This window comes from Chenopodium album, chromosome 5, assembly GCF_948465745.1.
Source record: "Chenopodium album chromosome 5, dcCheAlbu1.1, whole genome shotgun sequence".
NCBI classification, from domain to species: domain Eukaryota; kingdom Viridiplantae; phylum Streptophyta; class Magnoliopsida; order Caryophyllales; family Amaranthaceae; genus Chenopodium; species Chenopodium album.
In genome coordinates, this window is record NC_137838.1 from 67646573 (window position 1) to 67671109 (window position 24537).

Here is a 24537-nt window from a genome sequence, read left to right on the forward strand (position 1 = left end):
CAAAATGGGTTGTAATTTCCTTGGTGGGTCAATGGATATATGTTTAAAGGTTTATCTTGGAGATAAACTTGAATTTTCTCATACAAAAGTTAGCACATCTGGCATATATATATATATATATATATATTTTGACAAATGAGCTAGGAAAAAAACTAATACTGAAAATACAACTGCCTACGACGAGCACACCCGGCCAATCAGTGAGCTGGTGAAACCCAAGTCCGAGGAACTTTCCGAATCTGACACACCAACAGGGAGCGAACGACGTCTCGCAAGTCTTGAATGAGCCACCAAACCGAAATGTCTAAAGACCCTCGAGACGAGAGAAAAGAAAGGACAGCAGCACAATCCGTATGAATCCGGATCTTCAAAAACCCCTTGCGCACTGCAAACTGAACCCCCCGTAAACAGGCCTGTAACTCAGAATGTAAAGCAGAACTCGCCATAAAAGCTCGACTCCCACCACCCAGGACCTCCAACGAGTAGAGGTCACGGATAACCCAGCCTGCCCCTGCTCTGTAAGAAGAACTATCCCAAGCCCCATCCACAATCAAGCAAACTGTTGGGGAAATATTAGGTAACCCCTGCAAGCAAAGCCACTAGACAACCGACAAACCCGCGACCGCAACCGAACGAGAACGAACCGAAGAATTCTTCAGCTCTCGAGCATGAACACACCAATAATACCAATCCTTAGCCAGACTCTCAATTGTACCAGGCGACCAGACTACTTGCCTGAACCTTTGCTGGTTCCTAGAAAGTCAAATAGCCCAGAGAATAGCAAATAAAGCCATAACTTTGTTTTCAGAACCAGACGAAGAGTAGAGAGAGATAGAATCAGCCAACCAAACCCCAAAAGGTGAAGACTGTGAAAACACCCAGGGAACCCCCAACAGCCCCGACTCCCACAACGGACGAGCAGACAGACAATCCCTGAAAGTGTGAGCCGCAACCTCCAACTCAGCATGGCAAAATGCACAGAGCGGATCAACTGGACAACCACGAGACGAAAGGAGGGCGGACAACGGAAGAGCGTCCTGCAGCAACTTCCAACCAAAACATTTCCAACGGGGCAGAATAGGTAACCTCCAAAACTTCCTCCACCAGGAAGGAGATAGCTGACACCCTGAACCCAGTGAAATGCCAGACTGGCATTGAAGGGCATATGCCGATTTTGTAGAGAAAAACACCGTCCCTAGTGAATTTCAATAAACAAATCATCCATCAACCGCTCCGGACGATCCAACGACAGAATCCTCATCGCAGAATGAGAATAAAAAAGGTTGTGAACAACCGAAACATCCTAGCGTAAGAACGCGGATGAAATAGAGAAGATACAAGAGACGGCCTAGCCGCCTCCGAAGGCTGATCCTTAGAATGGACCGGCCCACCCGGAACCCAAGAATCCTCCAGGATCCGAAGTCTAGCCCCGAACCAACCTTCCAAACTAAACCTCTAGATAACACCAAAAAAACCTGAAAGTAGACCCTTACAACCCCAAGACGGGCGAGACACCAAAGCAGCCTCCCTATTCCTCAAAGAAGGATATTTTGCGAACAGTAGACGAGAAACCAACAACTGAGGGGACTGAATAATGCGCCAGCTTTGCTTAGCTAGTAAAGCAGAGTTAAAAGGAGCAACACTACGAATTCCCAAACCTCCCAAGTCCTTTGGGAGATGCAGCAAAGCGGAAGACTTGATAGCCATTTCTCGACTTGAATTAGAAGATTTCCACCAAAACCTAGCTAACAAGTTATCCATCTTGGAGCAAATAGTCTCAGGAATTTTAAAAACCGATAGAATGTGATTAAACGAAGCTACTAACATAGAATTAATTACAATCAATTTGCAGCCGAAGAGAGATGTAAAGACGCAAAACCCTCAAGTCGTTTAACCACCTTATGTAAAAGAAAATAAAATTCCGAGCACTTACTTCGACCAAGATCCACTGGGAGCCCCAAATAAGAATCAAGCCGGGACTCAGATCGCAATCTCAAACAGTTGGAAAGATGGCCACGATAATCCTCCGGCGTATTAGGACTAAATTTAACAAACGATTTCTACATATTAAGCATTTCACCTGAAATATCACATAACTCATAAAGCACATTCATACACCTGACCACAAGCAGAGGGCGACACCTGAAAAAATAGCAAGGAATCATCGACAAAAAATAAATGAGAGATGGCCGGAGCTTCTCTTGCAACTTTAATTCCCTGAAAGAGACCCTCAGATTCTGCCTTGCGCAACATAGCAGAAAGAAATTCCATGCAAAGGAGAAACAGATAAGACGAGATAGGATCCCCCTGCCGTAATCCACAATGAGGCCTGAAACTCCCAATCGGAGCACTATTAACCAAGACTTGGTATGAGACTGTCGAGACACACTACATAATCAACTGAATCCAATATGGAGGGAAACCAAACACCTGAAGAGCACGAGCTAAAAAATCCCAAGCCACCCCGTCATAAGCCTTATTCATATCCAGTTTCAAAGCAGCATAAAAGCGTTTCCTGGCTTTGGAAGCATTCACGAATGATATCAACTCATGAACCATCAAACAATTATCAGACATAAGTCGACTTGGAACAAAAGCATTTTGGAACTCTAAAACTAAGCTCGTAAGCACCCCTCGCAACCGACGAGACAAACACTTCGCAATGCATTTGTAAACAACATTACATAGACCAATAGGGCGAAATTGAGAAATGAGTTCAGGATCATCAATTTTCGGGAGTAAAATTAAAAAGGTACGGTTCCAGTCCTTAAGCAAATACCCATGAGCAAAGAAAAACTGAACAACCTTTATGACCTGATCACCCACCCTATCCCAATGAGTTTTAAAAAAAGTCGAAGTAAACCCATCCGGTCCTGGAGATTTCTCGTCTCCAATACTAAACATGGCATGTTTTATGTCCTCATCAGAAAAAGGAGCCAACAACGTCTGACGCTGACTCTCAGATAACGAAGGCAAGTGAAGAGATTCCCAAGGAAACTGAGAAACTGAGGACCGGATCTCGGTAGGAGACTCTAAAGTCCCCTTATAAAGGGATCTGAAAAAATCCAAAGCTAAGGTACGAATACTCCCAACATCCGTTACCCAAGCCCCAGCATTATCCTGAAGGCCAAATATACGCCGCTTTCTGGCTTGGACAACAGAAAAAGTAACTGGGTGTGTTCTTCCCCAAACGCATCCCACTTCACTTTCGCTCTTTGTTTCCAGAATAGAAAAGCAGCCCGAGCCTCGGCAATTTTCTCCATCCTAAAGGAATTAAAAAGACACCGACTGTAACGAGAATCCAAAAGAGCCGCCGCTTGAGAAACCTCAGCCACCAACGCTTTCTAATCAATACCCCACAACTTCTTATGAGAAACACACCAAGCCAGTAAGCGATGTCGAAGACGCATAGTTTCTTAGACAAAGAGAACATATGAGAGCCCGGAATATATGTCATAAAAATAGACTAGACCATGTCCGCCACCTCTGAACCATGAAGACACCAATTCTCAATCCTTTAAGGCCTTTTACATCTACCAGCAGGCAAAGAGTCACAAAGAATAATTGCAGCATGGTCAGAAAACAGAATAGGTTGATGCTGAACCGAAGTTGCAGGTCTGTCATGTAACCAAAGTGATGTAGCATATGCCTTATCCAATCTTTCAAAAGTAGGGTCGGCCATAGTTCTCCCATTAGTCCAAGTGAAAGCGGGCCCTGAAAACGGTATATCAATCAAACCTATGTCCAATCTCCATTGGATGAAATCATAACGACCCTGAATATCCGGGTTACCCCCCACCTTATCTGATATAGAGTCCACCTGATTAAAATCTCCAATTGTATAAGAAGCAATAATATCAGAAATGTCACTCCAAACTGTGAACCGATCCGCAACTTGCATAACCGGAACATGTTTTATTACCAGATTCTCCACTATTTTGCACAATATTACTTGTGGAGACACCAAAAGAGGTTCGACTAGAATAGGAGAAAACCAAAACAGAAATAGGCCTCCACTAAGGCCTTCCGAATCCACACCTACATAACCGGAACAAGCCAAAGAAGCTAATTTATTTTCTACATATTGAACCGAAACCATAATTTCAGCTAAGAACACAATATCCACATAATTAGAACGGACTAAAGAAGCAATGTAAGGAACTTTAGGGAGTCCGCTTGCCCCAAACCCCTACGGTTCCATGTCATAAACTTCATCTTGCACCGGGTGACCCAATCCGGGGGGTCACCGAACCCTCAGCACAATTACCAGAACTAAAAACCTTAACAGGAGAACGAACACAAGACCACTTGCGCTTCTTCAAAGGCGAACATGGAAAACACCCTGCTGGTGCTGCCTCTTGCTCCAAACCACTAGCAATAGAATTCTTAAAAGGAGGTTTTGGTTGCTTGAGATGATATGTTCATTTAATTCTGTCTTCATTCAGATTCCCTAGGATTATTGCTATCCTCACCGACCCAAACTGTTGTGGGTGACACGAATAGTTAGAACCTGAAAGACCCTTTGAGGATAAAGGAGCGCCCCTCATCTTGCATTGAAAGCCTCGCATTTTCTTCTTACTATGCTGAGGAGAACTAGGAACATGGTGGATTCTTTTTGGGTTGGGAAACCTGATTCGTTTTTTGTCACTTGGGAGACTGGTTTGGTTACATTGGTTTTTTTTGTCGGATGGGAAACCGGTTTGGTGAGATATTTGGCATAGTTCTTTTGGAGTAAGACTAATGTGTCGAATTGGTGGTAAGCATATTCTCCTCTTTTTCAAAGGTGAGATGGATGAAGTAGTAAACACCAGAGGTCTTTTTCTTGATAGGTTACTCTGGGGGTTTGTGGGGTTTTGGGATGGAGTGATTTTTTCAAAAATATTTCGGAGATTCGCTCTAGTTGTTCTGAACTTTTCAAAACTTTTCAGTCCAATATTCGTATTTGAGAGATTGTGGGAAAGATGAGTATCAGACATACACAACCCTCGTTTATTCACAAGAAAAGGAGTGCTCATATTAGGAGTATAATTGCAATAATTCTTCTTATGGCCAACTCTATTGCACTTAGAGCACAAAGTAAACAAATTCTCATATCTAAAATTAATCCATTTAAAATCAGAGTTGCCAACATGCAAGTATAATCCCGGCAGTAATGGGTCAAAAACATGAATTTGGAGCTTAACTCTATTTAAGCATCTAATTGATCCTGGAAAGGACTCATCAGCACACAAAGTGCTACCAGCCAAAGCAAGCATTGGTTTAATGACATTAAACTCGCATAAGTTCAAAGGTACCTCATCGAGATAAACCCATATAGGAGCTTCATCAAACATGATATCCTTTAAGGATTCTCCCTGGCGCCAAGGTTTGAAGATTACCAACGCAACCTGGTAAGCCGCTGACCCCTGCTCCAACAAAGCAGCTCTGTCACGGGCATCCTCACATAGAAACATAAATATATTTTTATACTTTTGGACCGAAATTTTCCCAAAAGTAATCCATTGATTAGAAACCCACTGTTGAATACGTCTTTCCGAAAACCTTCGGTTGTCCAAAAATTTTCCAAGAACAAGATGTAAATGGAAGGCAGGGAATAGCTTTGTATTTCGAGAAATAAAATTCCTAGACTGAGGAGGGTTTTGGGAATTATTAACAGAGTAGCTCGCCATCGAAAGAAAATTAAAATGGCTTTCAGACACTTCAAGTGAACAAGGAAAAGGAACTAACTATGAAAATACCATTGCCGGTGATGCTGAAGCTACACTGATGAACTTGAAAGGCCGCCGTTGAACAACAAGAAACCGCCGTGAAATGAGGTAAGCTGGAGAGTAAGGTAAAAGTACTACCAATCTGCTCACGAAAATATGGGGTTTCCGACCATGAAGTTGCAAGCTCTGCAATTACACAATTTGATTGGTTGTAATTGTTAAAGGACGGAAGAAAACGGTTGTCGGTGAGGTTGACGGTGATGAGTGAAAGGCTCTAGTTTTCTTCTAGAGAGAAAGGCTCTCTTTTTAGAGAGATAAGGCTTTTTTTAGCACTTGCAAAATTGATTGTATGTAGAAAGACTGTGTATACTTTGTAATTGAAGATTTGACGTAATGGACAAAAATTCTTTTTTTTTTCTTTTTTTTTTAACAAAAGGGCTATCAAATAAAAAGTAAGACAATAAAACACAACAACTGTCAACTAAAACTAAAACTGAAAATACAACAACTGAGGACGTCGAGTACAACCAGCCAACCAGTGAGTTAGAGTAACCCACAAACGAGGAACCTTTTGAACTTGGCAAACCAAAAGAGATTGAACCGAAGCCCGCAACCCCCGAATGAGCCACCAAACTGAAATTTCTATTGGACTAGTAGGAGGAAGAAGAGCAAGGAGGGCAGCACAATCTGTATGAACTCGAATTTTCAAGGAGCCTTTCCGGATAGCAAACTCTAAACCCCAAACACATGCATGAAGTTCAGACTGCAACACTGAATTTGCCGTAAAAGCCCGACAACCTCTTCCAAATACCTTTAAAGAATGAAGATCACGAACTATCCATCCTTCTCCTATCCTGTAAGTAGAACAATCCCAGGCCCCATCTACAATCAAACAAGCCGTTGGAGAAATATAAGGTAACCCCCTCACACAAAGCCACTAGACATCGTGCCTAGTCTCCAAACACACCAAACTAGAAGACTTTGAAGAAGTCTTCCAATCCTGAGCCTGCATACTTCAAAGAAACCAATCTGACGCCAAACCAACAATTGTCCTAGTCGACCAAATTGCGTTCCTAAACCTCAATTTATTACGAGAAATCCAAATCGCCCAAATGAGAGCAAATAACGAAGTAATACCCTTCCAAAATCGCAATGAAGAAAAGTGAGAAATGGTACTCGAAAACCAAACAGTAAATGGAGGAAACTGCATAAGATCCCATTGAATGCCCAACGCTCCAGATAGCCAAAGACTACATATAGCAGAACAATCTCTAAATGTATGAGACACAGATTCCACTGTTTGATGACAAAAGGCACAAATTGGATCAACTGGGAGGCCTCGAGAATGGAGAATAGCCGCCAAAGGAAGAGCGTTATAAAACAATTTCCAACCAAAGATTTTCCACGGAGGAAGAATTGTTAAAGCCTAGAACTTACTCCACCAAGTGGGAGATATATGAAATTGATTATTAGGCATGACCCTAGGCTCATAAAGAAAGTCATATGCAGATTTCGTTAAAAAACACCATCCCTAGTGAACTTCCAGTAAATATAATCATCCATTAACCGCACAGGCCGATCCAACAAAAGAATTCTAGCAGTAGAGCTAGAATCAAATAACCTGTGAATAATAGTAGCATCCCACGCGCAAGAACGCGGATCAAGTAAAAAAGACACAAGAGTCGGTCGAACCGACTCGGGTGGAAGATCCTTGAAATGTACCGGTCCCCCGGAACCTAGGAATCCTCCAAAATACGAACTCGAGAACCTGAACCAACATTCCAAAATAGACCGTTCGACAACGAGGAAAAATCCGACATACGACCCCTACAACCCTAGGAGGAACGAGAAGCCGAGATCGAGTCAAAGGAACTAAGAACTAGATACTTCGCAAACAGAAGACGGGATACCAACAACTGAGGGCACTGAATAAGCTGCCAACTCTGCTTGGCCAACAAAGAGGAGTTAAAGGGGGCAATACTACGAATCCCCAATCCTCCTAGACCCTTCGGAAGATGGAGCAACGACGAAGAACGAAGAGTGTAGACACCTAAAAATGTCTCCCCAAAACCAAACCCGATGATGAACATCTTTCACCACCATTATTGGCCGAGTTGAGTATTTAATCTTTGGAGTGATTAAATCCATGTTCTATCCAATACATTTCATAAACCAATCCATTTCCTAGCTCATTTCCCTAAACCATAACCTATTTTCCACTTTTCGTATCCACATCACAAAACCGAGCTAAAATGATTTTATGGATATATAATTTTGATACAATTATTATTTTATTGGATAGGCCTTGAAATAATCTTTCCAAACATATATCATAATCCCAATTCCGAGCTATAACGAAAAAGATATGAGCAAAACACTAAACTCGGCCCTAAACCGACACCCTTCCACTAAAACGGCCAAATCGTAAAATCTACAAATCTTTTTGGCCTGATTTTAATTGGGTTGGAAAGTAGACTTGATAAGATTTCCAATTATATATTATATGCCTTATTTCAAATAATGGATCTAAAGTTATGATGATTTTAAAAACAGGTAAAAAACTGGAATCACCGCGCACAGTGCAAAAGCACCGTGTGACAGTGACTGGTGCCGTGACACGGTACTGTACATCGTGTCACGGTGCTATTTTTGAGGCTTTTTTGCGTCAAATTCCACCGTGGCACGGTACCTGTTGCCGTGACACGGTACCTGCTGACGTGACACAGTATTTCTCACCGTGTCACGGTGTTTTTTCCGTGTAATTTCCGCGTTTTCCCATACCGTGACACGGTGTACTGTACTGTGCCACGGTGGACACTTCCGTGTAACATACGTGTGCCGTGTCATGGAATTTTCTCGTGTCTTTTCCACGTAAACCCTTCACACGTTTTCACTTCCCGTAGGTCAAATATTTCCCGCGTCGCACTGTTGTCCACCGTGTCACGGGAGTGTGCCCCGTCTGACGGTGCCTGGCACCGTTTCATGGTGTTCTCCGTCGTGTCGTGGTGTTATTTTTTAGGGTTTTTATCTTTTTAGGGTTCCGTGTGTTCCCTCTACTCATTTTCCCTATAAATACCCCCCTCCTTTCTACAGTTCGAGGCATCAAATCCTTCTCTCTTCCTCTCTTTTACACCAAAAATCATTCTCTTCTCTTTCTCTCATATTCTAAGCCTCAAACCTATATTCCTAATTACATCATTATTCCCCTAAGCACTCCAAGGAGTCTATACTTAACTCGAGGTTCCGTCCTTAAACCAAGGTGTGAAAGTTACAAATAACTGAGGGTTTGGACCAAATCGACTCTAATTTTAATTTAATTTAATTTAATTTAATTTTCATAGCTTTATATTTTTATTGAAGTTACTAACATTTTATTCATGATGTAGAAATTTAAAGGAACGCGCGGAATGTGAGTAATTAATTAATTTAACTACTCTTATTTTATTTTAATATTGCTAGTATCATGATTAGATTAATTTATTTGATTTGACTAACAATTTATTGTTAAGTTGCTTCCAATATTAATGTTTGTTCTATTATTATTATGACCACCATATTGCATGTTTAAATGGAATATGTAATTGAAAATCATGCCTAATAAGATAATTTGGACAACCGGTTTTGGTTCCTTTTTAATCTTGTTATTAATTGAAGTGATCACTAATTTTTTTAGAATTATGTGTTGCATTAATATTAAACCAATTTAGCTTAATAATAGGTTGGAGCAAATTGATTTTTTGTTTGTATGCCTTTGAGATCGCAGGAATCATTTTTTACTATAAGAATCGAGTAGAGGTCAATACGGGCGAATGTGACTCCATGACTCACTTCGTACCATCATCCCCGATCCTCCTTTCGTGGTTTCGAACCATATGGAGTTAGTAATCTCATGGATTATGAATGGGGTGTAACCTTTATGGGTCAATCGTTGTTGCCTATCGTTGTCCCTTATTTGTGGTTGCCTTTTATGAACCGTGAACGGCTTACAAGTTCCTTAAAAACTTGTTGGCGGCTCCCTACTTTCCTTGTCCCTAATCGTATATGTCAATTCCCACTTCCTATGAGTGCCAAGCATATTCACAACATGCTTAACGTAGGCGCGCTTCAAACGACGCCTACAAAGAGCCAACTCTCGATTAGAAGAAGAAGACTTCCACCAAAACCTGGCCAATAAATTACCCATGTTTAGAACATATAGAACTTGGAAGTTTGAAAATAGACAAGATGTGATTAAATGACGCAATGAGCACTGAGTTGATGATAACAAGCTTAGTTGCCGACGAAAGCTGCAGAGCTACAAAGGCCTCCAAATGTTTGGCCACCTTGTCCAAAAGGAACCTAAACTCAGAGAATTTACTACTACCCAAATCAACAGGAAGCCCCAAATAAGAACCCAATCTAGATTCAGACTGCATTTTTAAACAACTAGACAGATAAGCTCAATATTCCTCAGGAGTATTAGGACTAAACTTGACAAACGACTTCTGCAAATTCAGCATCTAACCTGAAATATCACATAATGCAGAAAGCACACTCATCACCTGGTCACACGCAGGAGGAGAGACTTGGAAGAATAGCAAGGAGTCATTAGCAAAGAACAAGTGTGAAATAGTAGGAGCCCCTTAGCTATTTTAATACCCTGAAAAAGGCCTTCAGATTCTGCCTTACGAAGCATTGCTGAAAGAACCTGCATACACAGAACAAACAAGTAGGGAGATAGAGGATCTCCTTGTCACAAACCACACTGGTGAACCATTAACTAGTACCTGATAGGAGACCGTAGAAACACACTGCATAATCAGATGAATCCAATAGGGAGGAAACCCAAAATCCTGAAGAACCTGACTTAGAAAGTGCCACTCAACTCTGTCATAAGCTTTATTCATGTCTAGCTTTAGGGCCACATAAAAACATTTCCTAGCTTGGAAGTATTCATAAATTAAAGGATCTAATGCACCATCTGGCAATTATCAGACATCAACCTACAAGGGATAAAGACATTATGAAAATCTGAAACTATGTCTTGTAGAATCCCACGAAGACGACGAGCAAGGCACTTAGCAATGCATTTATACATGACTTTACATATCGGTCTAAACTAAGAAACAAGTTCAGGGTGATCAACTTTAGGAAGCAAAACTAAGAACATCCAATTCCAATCCTTAAGCAAATAGCCATGAGCAAAAAAGAACCGAACAACATTCACAACATGATCACCTACCTTAGTTCAATAGGTCTTGAAAAAGGCCGAAGGAAAACCATCAAGACCCAGAGCCTTACCATCAGCAATACCAAACATAGCTTGCTTAATCTCATCAGCTCAAAATGGAACTAATAGGGACTGACGATTTCTATCAGACAAAAAAAGGAAGATTAAGGGAATCCCAAGAGAACTGAGAAGCAAAAGATCGCCTACTATACAGAGACTGTAAAAATCCAAAACCAAAGAGCGAATGTCTCCCATATTTGTAACCCAAGAGCCGGCATTGTCCTTAAGACCAAGAATAGAGTTCTTCCTACGTCGAGACTGCATTGCTGAAAATAGTAACCGAGTATGTTCATCACCAAATGCATCCCACTTCACTTTCACTCGCCATCTCCAGAAAAGAAACGTTGCCTGTGCCTCCGCAATCTTTTCCATCCTAAAAGTGATAAACAAATACCGACTATTCCGAGAATTAAGAGCTAAAGAAGCATTAGTGACATCCGCAACCAAAGTTTTCTAATCAATGTCCACTCCTTTTTACGAGAGACACACCAGGCCAGACGATGACGAAGAACACAGAGTCTTCTAGACAAGAAAAACATAAGAGACCTAGGGATTTGATCAGCAAAAAAGTCTTAACCATAGCAGCAACTTCCACATAGTGTAGGCACCAGTTTTTAATTCTATAAGGTCGTTTATATCTACAAGCAGGAAAAAAGTCACATAAAATAATAGCCCATGATCTGAAAACAAAACAGGCTGGTGATGAACAGAGGTAGCCGACCAATCCTGAAGCCAATGGGAAGAAGCATAAACTTTATCTAATCTCTCAAAGGTGGGGTCCAAAACCGTCCTCCTATTTATCCAAGTGAAAGACATTCTAGAAAACGGAATATCAAGTAAACCGTTGTCCAACTTCCATTGTATAAAATCATGACGACCCGGAATGTCCAGATTACCTCCAACCTTATCCGATAAATATTCAACCTGTTAAAATCGTCAACTAACACAACATTTGGATAAGTAGTGATAATATCAGAGATTTCCGACCACAACATACGATCAATAACGTGAGGTGCTCCATACAGAAAAAGGACATACTTTATAACCAAGTTCTCCACAATTCGACATAATACTACATGCGGAGAAACCAAAAGAGGAACAACCAAACCTGGGGAAAACCAAAACACACAAAGCCCACCACTAAGACTCACTGAATCTACAAATACAAACCCTTAAAATTACAAGGATGATAACTTTTGCATTACAAAATATACAAACACCATAGTTTCGGCTAAAAACACAATATCGACACCATGAGAGCAGACTAAGGACGCGATGTAAGGAACTTTAGGGGAGTCCGCCTGATCCAAACCCCTACAGTTCCAAGACACAATCTTCCACTACAAAAAAAAAAAAAAAAGAATAGGCAACACTTAAGATTGCAACACTTGCAGAAATGTTACTCTTAATAATGTAACACAACAATATTTATTTGTTACATTGAACTAAAGTAACAGGAAAAAAAGTGTTGCTCTAGACTATATAAGGCAACAATCACTTAAAGTGTTACCTTTTTCTTGTCTATGACAACAAACATAACAATTGTTGCATGAAAAGATAACAATAACAGATATATATATATATATATATATATATATATATATGTTGAAGCATAAAGGTTTTGATGATGAGGAACTTAAACTAAAGCAAACTCAACTAATAAAGGTTTTCAAGTGTTTGATTAGTTTAGGTGAAGTTAATCGTGGTGATGGAAGAAGTAGCTGGAACTAAGAAGACATGAAAAGATCTTTATTGAAGGAGTTAAACAAATCAGAATAAGAGTTCTCTAACAAGAACTGAGTTCCCTAACAGGAACTTGAAGACAGCAAGCTTAAGTTATTTGGTGGAACTTAATAAGCTCGGAGCCCAAGTAATCTACCTGATTAAAAGCGCGACGTAGTAATTATATTTAGTTAAGGTTTTTATCTTCTAGATTATTGTTAATATGATAAGTAGGTTATTGCACGAAATTTATTAGAAGCGTGACAAGTTGGCTTGGTAAATAAAATAAATATGGAGAAATATAAAAGATAGATTTTAAGAAAAGATTTTCTAAAAAGATTATTTTTCTTTAAATCAGTTTGTTAAAAAGATAAATCTTCATAACAAATATCTTTTTAATATTATTTTCCGGAAAAGATTTTATTCCACTTGATTTACATAAAACCGTGTTTAAAGATAAGTTAAGTTAACTTATTTATCTTTTAGAAAACCTACTTTCTATACGAGTGATACTTGTATAAATAGTAGAGAGAAAAATGGTTTTAGGTTTTTGTGAGTTTATGCGTGGAAAAATCACAGTGCTATAATTGAGTAAGTTTACCAAGCTTCTAACTTGTCATATTAGTTTCGGATTTCGTTCATTGCTTACCTATCATACTAGCTAGGTGTCGTTCACTTGTATTGGGTTGGGTTATTTGGGTGAGTTTATTGTTTGCTTTACACACAGTTTTGTAAGCTTTGTGGTGAGGCTGAGAGTTCTGTACTTAGGTGGTGCAAGTAGTTTGTACTTTGGCAGTACATGTAGTACTTTAGTGGTACGAGTGAATCTAAGTGTGGTACTTAGATTGGGTAGGATAGGGTCCTATCAAGTAGCAAGTCCAGTGAGGATCTTGTGAAAATAAAGGTCCGTGTCTAATAGGTTGTAACTTGGTGTTTTCCCTATTATAGTGGAGTTTGTGTGTTTGAAATCCCTAAGGTAGGGTCGAGGTTTTACTTCCAATTAGGCCCTGGAAGGTTTCAATTCCTCGTAAAATCTGTATGTTCTAGCAAGTTCCTATATGCATTGTTTATTATTCCGCAAAAAGTAGTCATTAGGAACTTAATACAATTCACCCCCCTCTCGTATTTATAGTCTTAACTAACAATTGGTATCAGAGCAAGGTTCTCACGTGTAAGCAGATAACTTTACCGAGTAAGTTCCTGGAGAGATGAATTACAAGGAGAAACTTGAAGAAGGGTATTCCACCCAACGTCCACCCATGTTCAATGGTAAGTTTTACACCTACTGGAAGAACAGGATGGAGACCTTTATCAAGGCTGAAAATTACCAGGTTTGGCGTGTTATTGAAACTAGTGATTTTGAAATAACTACAACCAATGATAAGAACGAGGTAGTTCCTAAACTTATTTCTGATTATGATAAGGAAGATTATCAGAAACTTGAATTGAATGCTTTAGCTATAAAGTATTTGCACTGTGGACTTGGACCTCATGAACATAATCGTATCATGGGGTGCAAGTCTGCTAAATAGATTTGGGATCTACTAGAGGTAACTCATGAAGGTACTAATGAGGTAAAACGTTCTAAGATTGATTTATTAATGTCTAGATATGAAAGGTTTGAAATGCAATCAAAGGAATCTATAGAGGAAATGTTTACTAGGTTCAATGATATTATTAATGAATTGAATTCCCTTGGCAGACACATTCCTATTGATGAACAGGCAAGAAAGATCTTAAGGAGCCTACCACAAGATGAGCGATGGAGATCTAAGGTTACTGCCATGCAAGAAGCCAAGGAATTCACGAAGTTTAACATGGAACAACTAGCTGGATCATTGATGACTCATGAACTTCACCTGAGTTCCAATACCGAAAGTTCCAAGAACAAGAGTCTTGCTCTTAAGGCTCAAGACTCAGAGGAATCGGAAGCTGATGAGGAAGAAATGGAAATGCTAGTTAGAAAGTTCAAAAGGATGATGAACTACAAGAACTTTGATAGGAACACGAAGTATGCAAGTTCCAGAAACACAACTTGTTTCAAATGTGGATCTAAAGATCACTTCATCAAAGATTGTCCACTAGCAGATGGTGATAAAGGAAAGACAAAGGGCAAGGAGCAATCCAAAGAATCAAGAGTCTATAAGCCTTACTTCACCAAGGACAATGTGAAGAAAGCCATGCTGGTTGCTTAGGGAGATTCGGATTCAAAAGAAGAGGAAGATCAACCGTCAGAGGAAACTGCGCATCTATGCTTGATGGCAAAAACTGATGAAAAAGAAAAACTGAAGGAACTAGAATCTGAGGTATGGTTTTCTCAAAAAGAACTTAGACATTTCTCTAAAGAAAACTTAATATCTGCTGTTTTAGAAATTCAAGAAGAATTGAAAGAATTGCATAGATCTAAACAGCAAAGTGATGAAGCTTTGGTAGCTTTAAAAGAAAACAGTGAGTGGGTTGATAATATGAAATTTGATATTCAATATAGATTCTTTAGTCTGTTTGATGATAATAATTATTTGAAAGAAACTATAGACATGTTGAAACATGATAACATAATGTTAAATGTGGAACTATCCTTGATGAAACTCTGTCTTGATACTCCTGATTTTGAAGTTCCTCCACTTGCTCAATATCCGAATTTTGAAAAACTAAAATCTGATTTGGAAGATATAAAAGCGGATAAGGCAAGACTTGAGGGGGAACTTGAGAAAGCCAGGAAAGGTAAACAACCTGTAGAATACAGAGTTCCAGATTGGATCACCAAAGCTCAAACTAAAAGAACAGAAGGTTTGGGTTTCAAAAAGAAGTTCCAAAAGGAAAAGAAGTATGTTGACCTGCCTAGTAGTATTGTTTGTTATTTCTGTGGAAATACTGGACACAAACAGGTTAAGTGTCCTAAGAAAGAAAAGAGTACACAGAAAAATGAAAAACATGTAGAACAGATTTGGATCAAGAAGAATGATAAACCTGCTGCTGTTACACAAGAACCCAAGGAAACCTGGGTTCTTGAAACTAACATTTGATTTCTCATGCAGGTTCCAGTGAGGGGGAACAACACTTGGTACCTTGACAGTGGTTGTTCTAAGCACATGACTGGAGACAAATCTAGATTTCTCTCACTGGATGCCTACTATGGGGGGAACTGTGACCTTTGGTGATAACATGACAGGAGATATAGTTGCTATTGGCAAAGTAGGAAGGTCAAGTTCCCATGCAATTGATAATGTATTATTGGTCGAGGGCCTCAAGCACAACTTGTTAAGTATTTCACAATTTTGTGACAAAGGTAACTCTGTTAGCTTTATTTCTAATAAGTGCAGAATCATTCACAATGACACTGGGAACATTATTTTAGAAGGAACTCGTAAAGGGAGCACATATGTTGTGGATCTTAACGAAGTTCCTAATAGCAGTTTAACTTGTCTTAGTGTCATTGAGAATGATCCTCTATTATGGCACAAGAGATTTGGCCATGCAAGCTTTACTTTACTTGATAAATTGAGATCTAAGGAACTAGTGGAAGGACTTCCTTGCATTAAGTTCCTGTATGATAAAGTGTGTGATGCTTGTGTTAGAGGAAAACAGACTCGAATTTCTTTTAAGTCTAAGAAAATGGTAAGCACCAAAAGACCTTTGGAACTTGTTCATATGGATCTATGTGGTCCTATGAGAATCCAAAGCAGAAGTGGTAAGAGATATTTTATGGTTATTGTTGATGACTTTTCAAGGTTTACTTGGGTTTTCTTTCTTGTTAGTAAAGATGAAACGTTTGATGAATTTGTAGCTTTTGTAAAGAAAGAACAGAGAAGAACAGGTAATCCACTGATTCACTTCAGATCAAATCAGGGAACTGAATTTTAAAATTTAAAATTTGATGAATTTTGCACTGAGCATGGAATGGATCACAACTTCTCTGCCCCAAGGACCCCACAACAAAATGGAGTGGTGGAGCGCAAGAACAGAAGCCTTGAAGACATGGCTAGAACAATGCTGATCTCAAGTGGTTTGCCTAGGAACTTCTGGGCAGAAGCAGTGAGCACAACATGCTATATTCTTAATAGAGTATCAGTTAGAGTCATCACCAACAAAACTCCTTATGAGCTAATCAAAGGGAGAAAGCCTAATATTTCTTACTTCAGATCTTTTGGTTGTAAATGCTTTGTTCATAATAATGGTAAAAGAAACTTAGGAAAGTTTGATGAACGTAGTGATGAGGCAGTATTCTTAGGATATGCCTCTAATAGTAAAGAATATAGAGTTTATAATAAGGACAGTGTGTGTTGAGGAATCTGTACATATCATATTTGATGAAACTGAACAATTGAATGATGTACATGATTGTGATGATGATTTTGAAATTGGACTTGCACGCAAGACAGATCCAAAAGAAGAATCAACATCTTGCAGAAGCAGCAAGTTAAAATTGCTGAGCTAACGAATCCTGAAGCAAATGAAGATCAAGAAATGGAGAATGCACTAGGAACTCCTCCTCAAGAACAGAATCAAAATCAGAATGAGGAAGATCCTATTGAAGTTCCAACTGAGGCTCAAGAACGAGTTCCTACAGAAGAACCAGTCAACAATGATCAGGAAAGATTGTATCCAGTAAAGGACTTTACACCTAAGCAATGGAAATATCAGAAGTCACATCCTGTAGATGCAATCATGAGTGATATTACAAATGGAACTCAGACCAGATCTCAGCTTAGAAACTTCTGTGCATTCTATGCCTTCCTCTCTTCTATGGAACCTAAGAACTATGTTGAAGCTTTAACTGATGCAGACTGGATTAATGCTATGCAAGCTGAACTAAATGAGTTTGAAAGAAATGAAGTCTGGCATCTGGAACCTAGACCCAAGAATAAGAAGACTATAGATTTAAAGTGGGTGTTTAGAAATAAGCTAGATGAGTATGGGATTATTGTCAGAAACAAAGCAAGACTTGTTGTACAAGGTTTCAATCAACAAGAAGGAATAGACTATGATGAAACATTTGCTCCAGTAGCCAGGTTAGAGGCTATTCGTTTACTTATTGCTTTTGCTGCTGATATGGGATTCACGTTGTTCCAGATGGATGTTAAATGTGCATTTTAAAATGGATTTCTAAATGAAGAGGTCTACGTGGAACAACCTCCTGGATTTGAAAGTTAGGAGTTCCCAAACCATGTCTATAAGCTTGACAAAGCTCTTTATGGGTTGAAGCAAGCTCCTAGAGCATGGTATGAAAGGTTATCAAAGTTCCTTTTGAAAAATGATTTTAAACGAGGCAAAATTGATAAAACTTTATTTTTGAAATCAAATGGAACTGATATCCTAGTTGTACAAATTTATGTTGATGATATTTTATTTGGTACAACTAATGAATCTTTGTGCAAGTATTTTGCTGACCTTATGAGTGGAGAGTTTGAAATGAGCATGATGGGAGAATTAAATTTCTTCCTCGGATTGCAAATCAAGCAAACTGAAGAAGGAATCATGATCCATCAACAAAAGTATATCAAGGAACTAATCAAGAAATACAAGCTTGAAAATGCTAAGACCAATGATACTCCAATGGGGTTAGCAACTAGATTGGATGAAGATCCAACTAGAACTTGTATTGATCAACCTATGTATCGAGGTATGATAGGATCTCTACTTTACCTAACAGCTAGTAGACTTGACATATCTTTCAGTGTAGGTTTGTGTGCCAGGTTCCAAGCAAACCCAAAGGAGTCTCACCTGAAAGCAGTAAAGAGAATCCTTAGATACTTGAAAGGAACTGATGACTTGTGTCTCTTCTATCCTAGAAGTGAATCATTTGATTTAAATGGCTTTACTGATGCTGACTATGCAGGTGATTTGGTTAATAGAAAAAGCACTTCAGTTATGGTATAGTTTTTAGGACCTTGTTTAGTTTCCTGGGGTTCCAAGAAGCAAAACACAGTTGCATTATCTACAGCTGAAGCTGAGTACCTGGCAGCAGCAGCATGTTGTTCACAAGTACTCTGGATAAAGCAACATGTTAGAGATTTTGGTCTTATTTTTGAGTGTGTGCCTATTTACTGTGATAACACAAGTGCTATATGTATTTCTAAGGATCCAGTTCAGCACTCTAAGGTAAAACACATCCACATTAGGCAAAATCTTGAAAACTGCTACTGAGGGATATGAAACATACATCAAAGGAAAAGCTAGTATAAAAGTGGGAAATTATTTGAGTGGGGATATAGTTGAAGATTTAGGAGGAAAAAGGGGGAAGAACATTATGAGTCATAATGATCTAATCCCTATGAACAAATTGTTGTTTAACCTTGTTAAGAAAACAATTCTGCCTAGAACTGCTAAGAAAGGGCAAGCATGTTTGATGGATATGGCAGTTTTTTTTCTACATTTCTAGGAGAATTAAGGTTAATTTCCCTTCCTTAATGTATCAACACTTAGCACATTGTATTCCTGGAAAGACCAAAGTAGGGTATGGAGTCATTTTGTCTACTATTTTTGAAAGTCTGGGTGTGGTGTTAAAAATGAAGTATGGTGGCTTGGATGAAAAGCCAAAAAATGTGATCAATGAAGAAACACTGGCTGGGATTAGTCTGGAGGTGGTGCAAGGGAAAATACAGAAGTTGGAGAAGGGTGAGGAGAAGAAAGAAAAGGGAATAGGAAAAAGAAAGGAAAAGGAAGTGGTGGAGCAACCTGTTAGGAAAAGCAGGAGGCTATCAACAAGTACTCTTCCTCAAAACAGTCTAGAGAAACCTTTAGAATTGGATGTTGATGAGAAAGTGCTTGATGGGAAAGTTGCAGAACTGATGGATAGAATGGAAAGAATTGAAACTCAAGTGAAGGAATCAGTTGGAAAGGTTCAGGTTCAAAAGCTGGAAAAGCTGGTACAAGAGCAAGGAAAGGCACTGAAAGAACAAAAGAAGCTTGTTCAGGAACAGGACAAGGCTCTAAAGGAATAGAAAGAGGAGTTCTGACAGCAAATACAGAGTCTTGAGCACAAGCTGGAAGCTCTTATTACACAACAACAGGAAGACAACAAACAGATTCTACGCCTCTTGCAAACTTAGCCATTTACCTTTCAGCTAAATTATATTAGCCTATCCTTACTCCTTTTGCAGTCATGGACACTTTCAGCTTATGTTTTTAAATGTTTGAACAATTTATTTTGGTTTGTAAAATTTTGTTCAGCAGGATGTTTATTTTTTGTTTTTAATGAATGCCTTTTGGAACTGTCTATACATGTATGTATTTATATGTTATGAATGCTTATGCATGAGAGTGGAACTAACTTAAGGTAACTTAGCAGCGCTGCCTTCAGTTTCCCACACTCGATGAATTGCTTGTGGGGCTGTGGCTAGATGCTCTATAACTTGAAAAACAGGACTTTTTGATAATGTCAAAAGGGGGAAAAGAAGATGCAAACTTGGAGGCTAAAGTTATTCTGGGTCCAATTGAGAAAGTATCAGAAATTTCCCTGATATGATGCTATAGTAGTTTATAGTAGTTTAGTTTATTTATGTTTTGTTTGCTTTGTTTATTTTTGTTTTTGTTTTGTTCTTTCTATTTCTGTTTTTGTTTACTTTCTGTCAATAAACCAAAAACACAAAAATATGACCTTCTATTTTGTTTAACTTGTTTCTAGAGTTTGCTTAAATTTGTCATCATCAAAAAGGGGGAAATTGTTGAAGCATAAAGGTTTTGATGATGAGGAACTTAAACTAAAGCAAACTCAACTAATAAAGGTTTTCAAGTGTTTGATTAGTTTAGGTGAAGTTAATCGTGGTGATGGAAGAAGTAGCTGGAACTAAGAAGACATGAAAAGATCTTTATTGAAGGAGTTAAACAAATCAGAAGAAGAGTTCTCTAACAAGAACTAGTTCTCTAACAAGAACTGAGTTCCCTAACAGGAACTTGAAGACAGCAAGCTTAAGTTATTTGGTGGAACTTAATAAGCTTGATTTATTCCACTTGATTTACATAAAACCGTGTTTAAAGATAAGTTAAGTTAACTTATTTATCTTTTAGAAAACCTACTTTCTATACGAGTGATACTTGTATAAATAGTAGAGAGCAAAATGGTTTTAGGTTTTTGTGAGTTTATGCGTGGAGAAATCACAGTGCTATAATTGAGTAAGTTTACCAAGCTTCTAACTTGTCATATTAGTTTTGGATTTCGTGCATTGCTTACCTATCATACTAGCTAGGTGTCGTTCACTTGTATTGGGTTGGGTTATTTGGGTGAGTTTATTATTTGCTTTACGCACAGTTTTGTAAGCTTTGTGGTGAGGCTGAGAGTTCTGTACTTAGGTGGTGCAAGTAGTTTGTACTTTGGCAGTACGTGTAGTACTTTGGTGGTACAAGTGAATCTAAGTGTGGTACTTAGATTGGGTAGGATAGGGTCCTATCAAGTAGCAAGTCCAGTGAGGTTCTTGTGAAAATAAAGGTCTGTGTCTAATAGGTTGTAACTTGGTGTTTGCCCTATTATATTGGAGTTTGTGTGTTTGAAATCCCTAAGGTAGGGTCGAGGTTTTACTTACAGTTGGGCCCTGGAAGGTTTCCTCGTAAAATTTGTGTGTTCTAAGCTAGCAAGTTCCTATATGCATTGTTTATTATTCCGCAAAAAGTAGTCATTAGGAACTCAATACAATTCAACCCCCCTCTTGTATTAATCGTCTCAACTAACAATATATATATATATATATATATATATATATATATATATATATATATATATATATATATATATATATATATATATATATATATATATATATATATTTAAACAAGCAAGTTTGGTGGAGTTGGTGGGGAACTCACCTTATGACTTTGAGGTCACAAGTTCGAGCCTTACCAACTACTAAATGCTTAGGAGTGGCAACATTTTTCTTTTGTTGTCTTTGTAAAAGTGTTGCCTTATGTATCATTTTACCTTGGCTTTCACAATTGTTGCCTTTGAATAAAAATGTGTTGCCTTATGAATAGACAACGAGGGCATATATTACGCATCATATGTGTTGTCTTAGCTACAAGGTAACACTTTTTTTATATTGGGCAATGGTTTTACACTGTTACCTTTGCTTTATTGTGTTGTAATTCATCTATCTCCTTGTGGCCTTGAACGGGCGGCTACCAAACCCTTAGAAGAAAAACTAGAAGGAGACACCTGAGTTGGAGAAGAAGTACCAATCCCTTTACGTTTCTTAAAAGGGAGAAAGGAAACACAACCAGGATCATCAACCTCTAAACATTTTTGGTCAAAACAAAACATTAAATTCTCAACAAAACTCGAACCTGATCTCTTCTTAGGACAAACAGACTTAACACATCCTTTCATTTGTCCATGACATTTTAGCAAATTTGGCCCAACCCTCTATAAACGACAAAGGATGTCGCGAAGCCTTCTTCAACGGAACTGACGACGAAATAGAGAAATTTGGCCGTTTGTGAGGGTAGAATCTTGTATTTAACTTCAATGGTCGAGGAAATTGAGCAGATAGGGTAGCATTATTGGCAGGTGATGGTTGGCAGGAATCGGGGCAATGTTGGTTTTTTACTGGAGCATGCAAGGGTTTTTGTGGACTGAGAGCATAGGTTGTGTTGATGTTTGGCACGGTTCATTTAGAGCAGGTTTAAAAGATGTATTGTGTTCCATGTGTATTATCCTCTTCTTCAAAAAGGAAAAGGATGGATTAACAAACAACATTGGTCTTTTTCTGGTTGTCTTGCTCTAGGGTTGGGGTTGGGGTGGGTTGATAAACTGGAAAGTACTCCGAAGATTACGGGAGTTGTTCTGAATTGTTCAATTCGTTTTAGGACGATATTTTTATTTGATAAATTCGGAGCAAGAAAATTGTTCAGTTCGCTCTTTGTAATTTTGTATAATATCATAGCCACATGACATATAAGTTAACTTGAAAACATGTTTTAATGTCATTATAATATATAAGGTAATCTTCCCCATGTTTTTGTATAGAGAGAAGTTTGCTGGACAAAAGTTCTTTGTAATTTTGTATAATAGCATACCAACCTTTATGATTACTTTCAATATTGCCGAAGTGCAAACAAAATCAATTGTTGTCTAACAAATAGTTAAGGTACTATCAATCTCATGAAGAAATTAAATCTGTAAACAAGGTTTCACACAATATGTAACAAGAATTGGGTGTACTAATATAAATAAAAGAAAAATTAAGTAATTAAAATATTAACAATTGGAATTAGAATATATACTCAATGGGTGATCATAATTATTCTTCAGCCATGCAATTTTGGATATCATTGACACTTAAATTAATCTTTGAATAGATCCTTATGATTAGTTTGGTACAACTAGTGGTGGATCCAGGATTGGATTAATAGGTTGTCCCATCGTCTAACGACCACATATAATATATTAAACAATAACCAAAGCTTTTACAAAAAAATAACATACATAAAAAGGTTTATTATTTTCATAGAGTAATACAAATTCATATTATAACCAAATAGTAATTAAATTTATTACAATTGCTCTCGATGTGTTTTCATGTTTTAAAAACGATTTGCAATAGCAATGGAACTTTAATACTATTCTCAATAGAATTTTCAATAATAATTAACAACTAGTCACTACACAAGTCATACAATAAATTAATCAATTTAAAACCCTAATTTTGAATATAACAAATAATCAATTCAAAAAATACCTCTAATTAAATAATGATTTATAATTACTTCGTATTTCTAAATTGAAAATGAACAACAAATTAAAAATAACATACAACTTTAAAGCAATTAGCATAAGGAAATAAGGAATTACTTAGCAAGAAAATCCATTATTCATTAAAATACCCAAATTCAAATTTAAAAATTAGTGATTTAGGGTTAGTAAATAAAAAAATAAAATTACGGAGTATTATTAATTTGTAATGAGTATTATGGTGTAGTATGATAAGGAGGTTAGGAAATAAGAATTAGGAGGGAGAGTGGGAATGTGGGAGACAATTAGACAAAATGTCTGACAAAACTTTCCTTTTTTCAGTAAAAATAATTTTTTTATTGTTTAATATTCACATGAATCCTTTTACAGTAGTTACTGCTCGTACATACGAAATACTACTGTACTAGCTAGGTAGGAGTGTGGGGCATAGGTTGTAGGTTGATGCTCTTTCATCACATATTTTGCTTTTGATTTTTTTTTTAAAAAAAAATAATACTGTGTCACAGGACCCACCATGACTAAAACTTATTTTAAGAAAACAGTCAATCAAGTTTGGTTGGTCCATGATATGGGTCCAATAGTAGTGTAGTTAGATGGGGCTTGACAAGAGTTTTCTAACGATATATTATAAGCCCAATTCCAATGAATATTGAGGAAGTTATGGCCAATTTACCAAACTGGGCCCGGTTTGAGCCTTATATATGACCCAATGATCTAGGGGAGGGCCTAATATGATTTATCATTCCTAATGCAATTAGGAATGGTTTTAGTCTTCTAGATTCTTCTAGAAGGTTCTTTTCATTCCTAATTCAATTAGCATTGATAAATTGACTTTTGTTGACTTTTCAGAGTTTTAATTAAGATCAAAGAGCATTTTTGAGGAAAATATACGATTTTATCCTCCTGTACGACAAAACTTATCTGATTTTCGAAAACGTGTCAAAAACAGGCCTGGCGCCTGGCACCGGCTATTGGCGCCTGGCGCTAATGTTGGCGCCAGGCGCCAGTTAGCCAGCGTTGGCGCCAGCTCTGTTTCAGTTGCGCCAGGACTCTGTTCTGTTAATTTATCTTTTTGGCTGATTTTCTCTATAAATAACGACGTAAAAACTCCGTTTTCATTCACCTACAATTAGTTTTCATTATCTTCTAATTCA

General features: G+C 38.1%; 2 protein-coding genes across 2 annotated transcripts; both read right to left on the reverse strand.

Moving 5' to 3' along the window:
* Window positions 1-197: 197 nt before the first annotated feature.
* Window positions 198-3457, reverse strand: LOC145633046 (uncharacterized). Its single transcript, XM_081685353.1, has 8 exons — window positions 3356-3457; window positions 2431-3264; window positions 2119-2388; window positions 1934-2060; window positions 1476-1817; window positions 847-1126; window positions 617-753; window positions 198-559 (listed from the first exon to the last, which is right to left on the reverse strand). The coding sequence occupies exons 1-8, from the start codon at window positions 3455-3457 to the stop codon at window positions 198-200; spliced, it is 2454 nt and encodes an 817-aa protein (XP_081541479.1).
* A 60-nt stretch (window positions 3458-3517) lies between these two features.
* LOC145633047 (uncharacterized) lies at window positions 3518-5669 on the reverse strand. Its single transcript, XM_081685354.1, has 3 exons — window positions 4809-5669; window positions 4268-4406; window positions 3518-4107 (listed from the first exon to the last, which is right to left on the reverse strand). The coding sequence occupies exons 1-3, from the start codon at window positions 5667-5669 to the stop codon at window positions 3518-3520; spliced, it is 1590 nt and encodes a 529-aa protein (XP_081541480.1).
* Between the last annotated feature and the right edge of the window lie 18868 nt (window positions 5670-24537).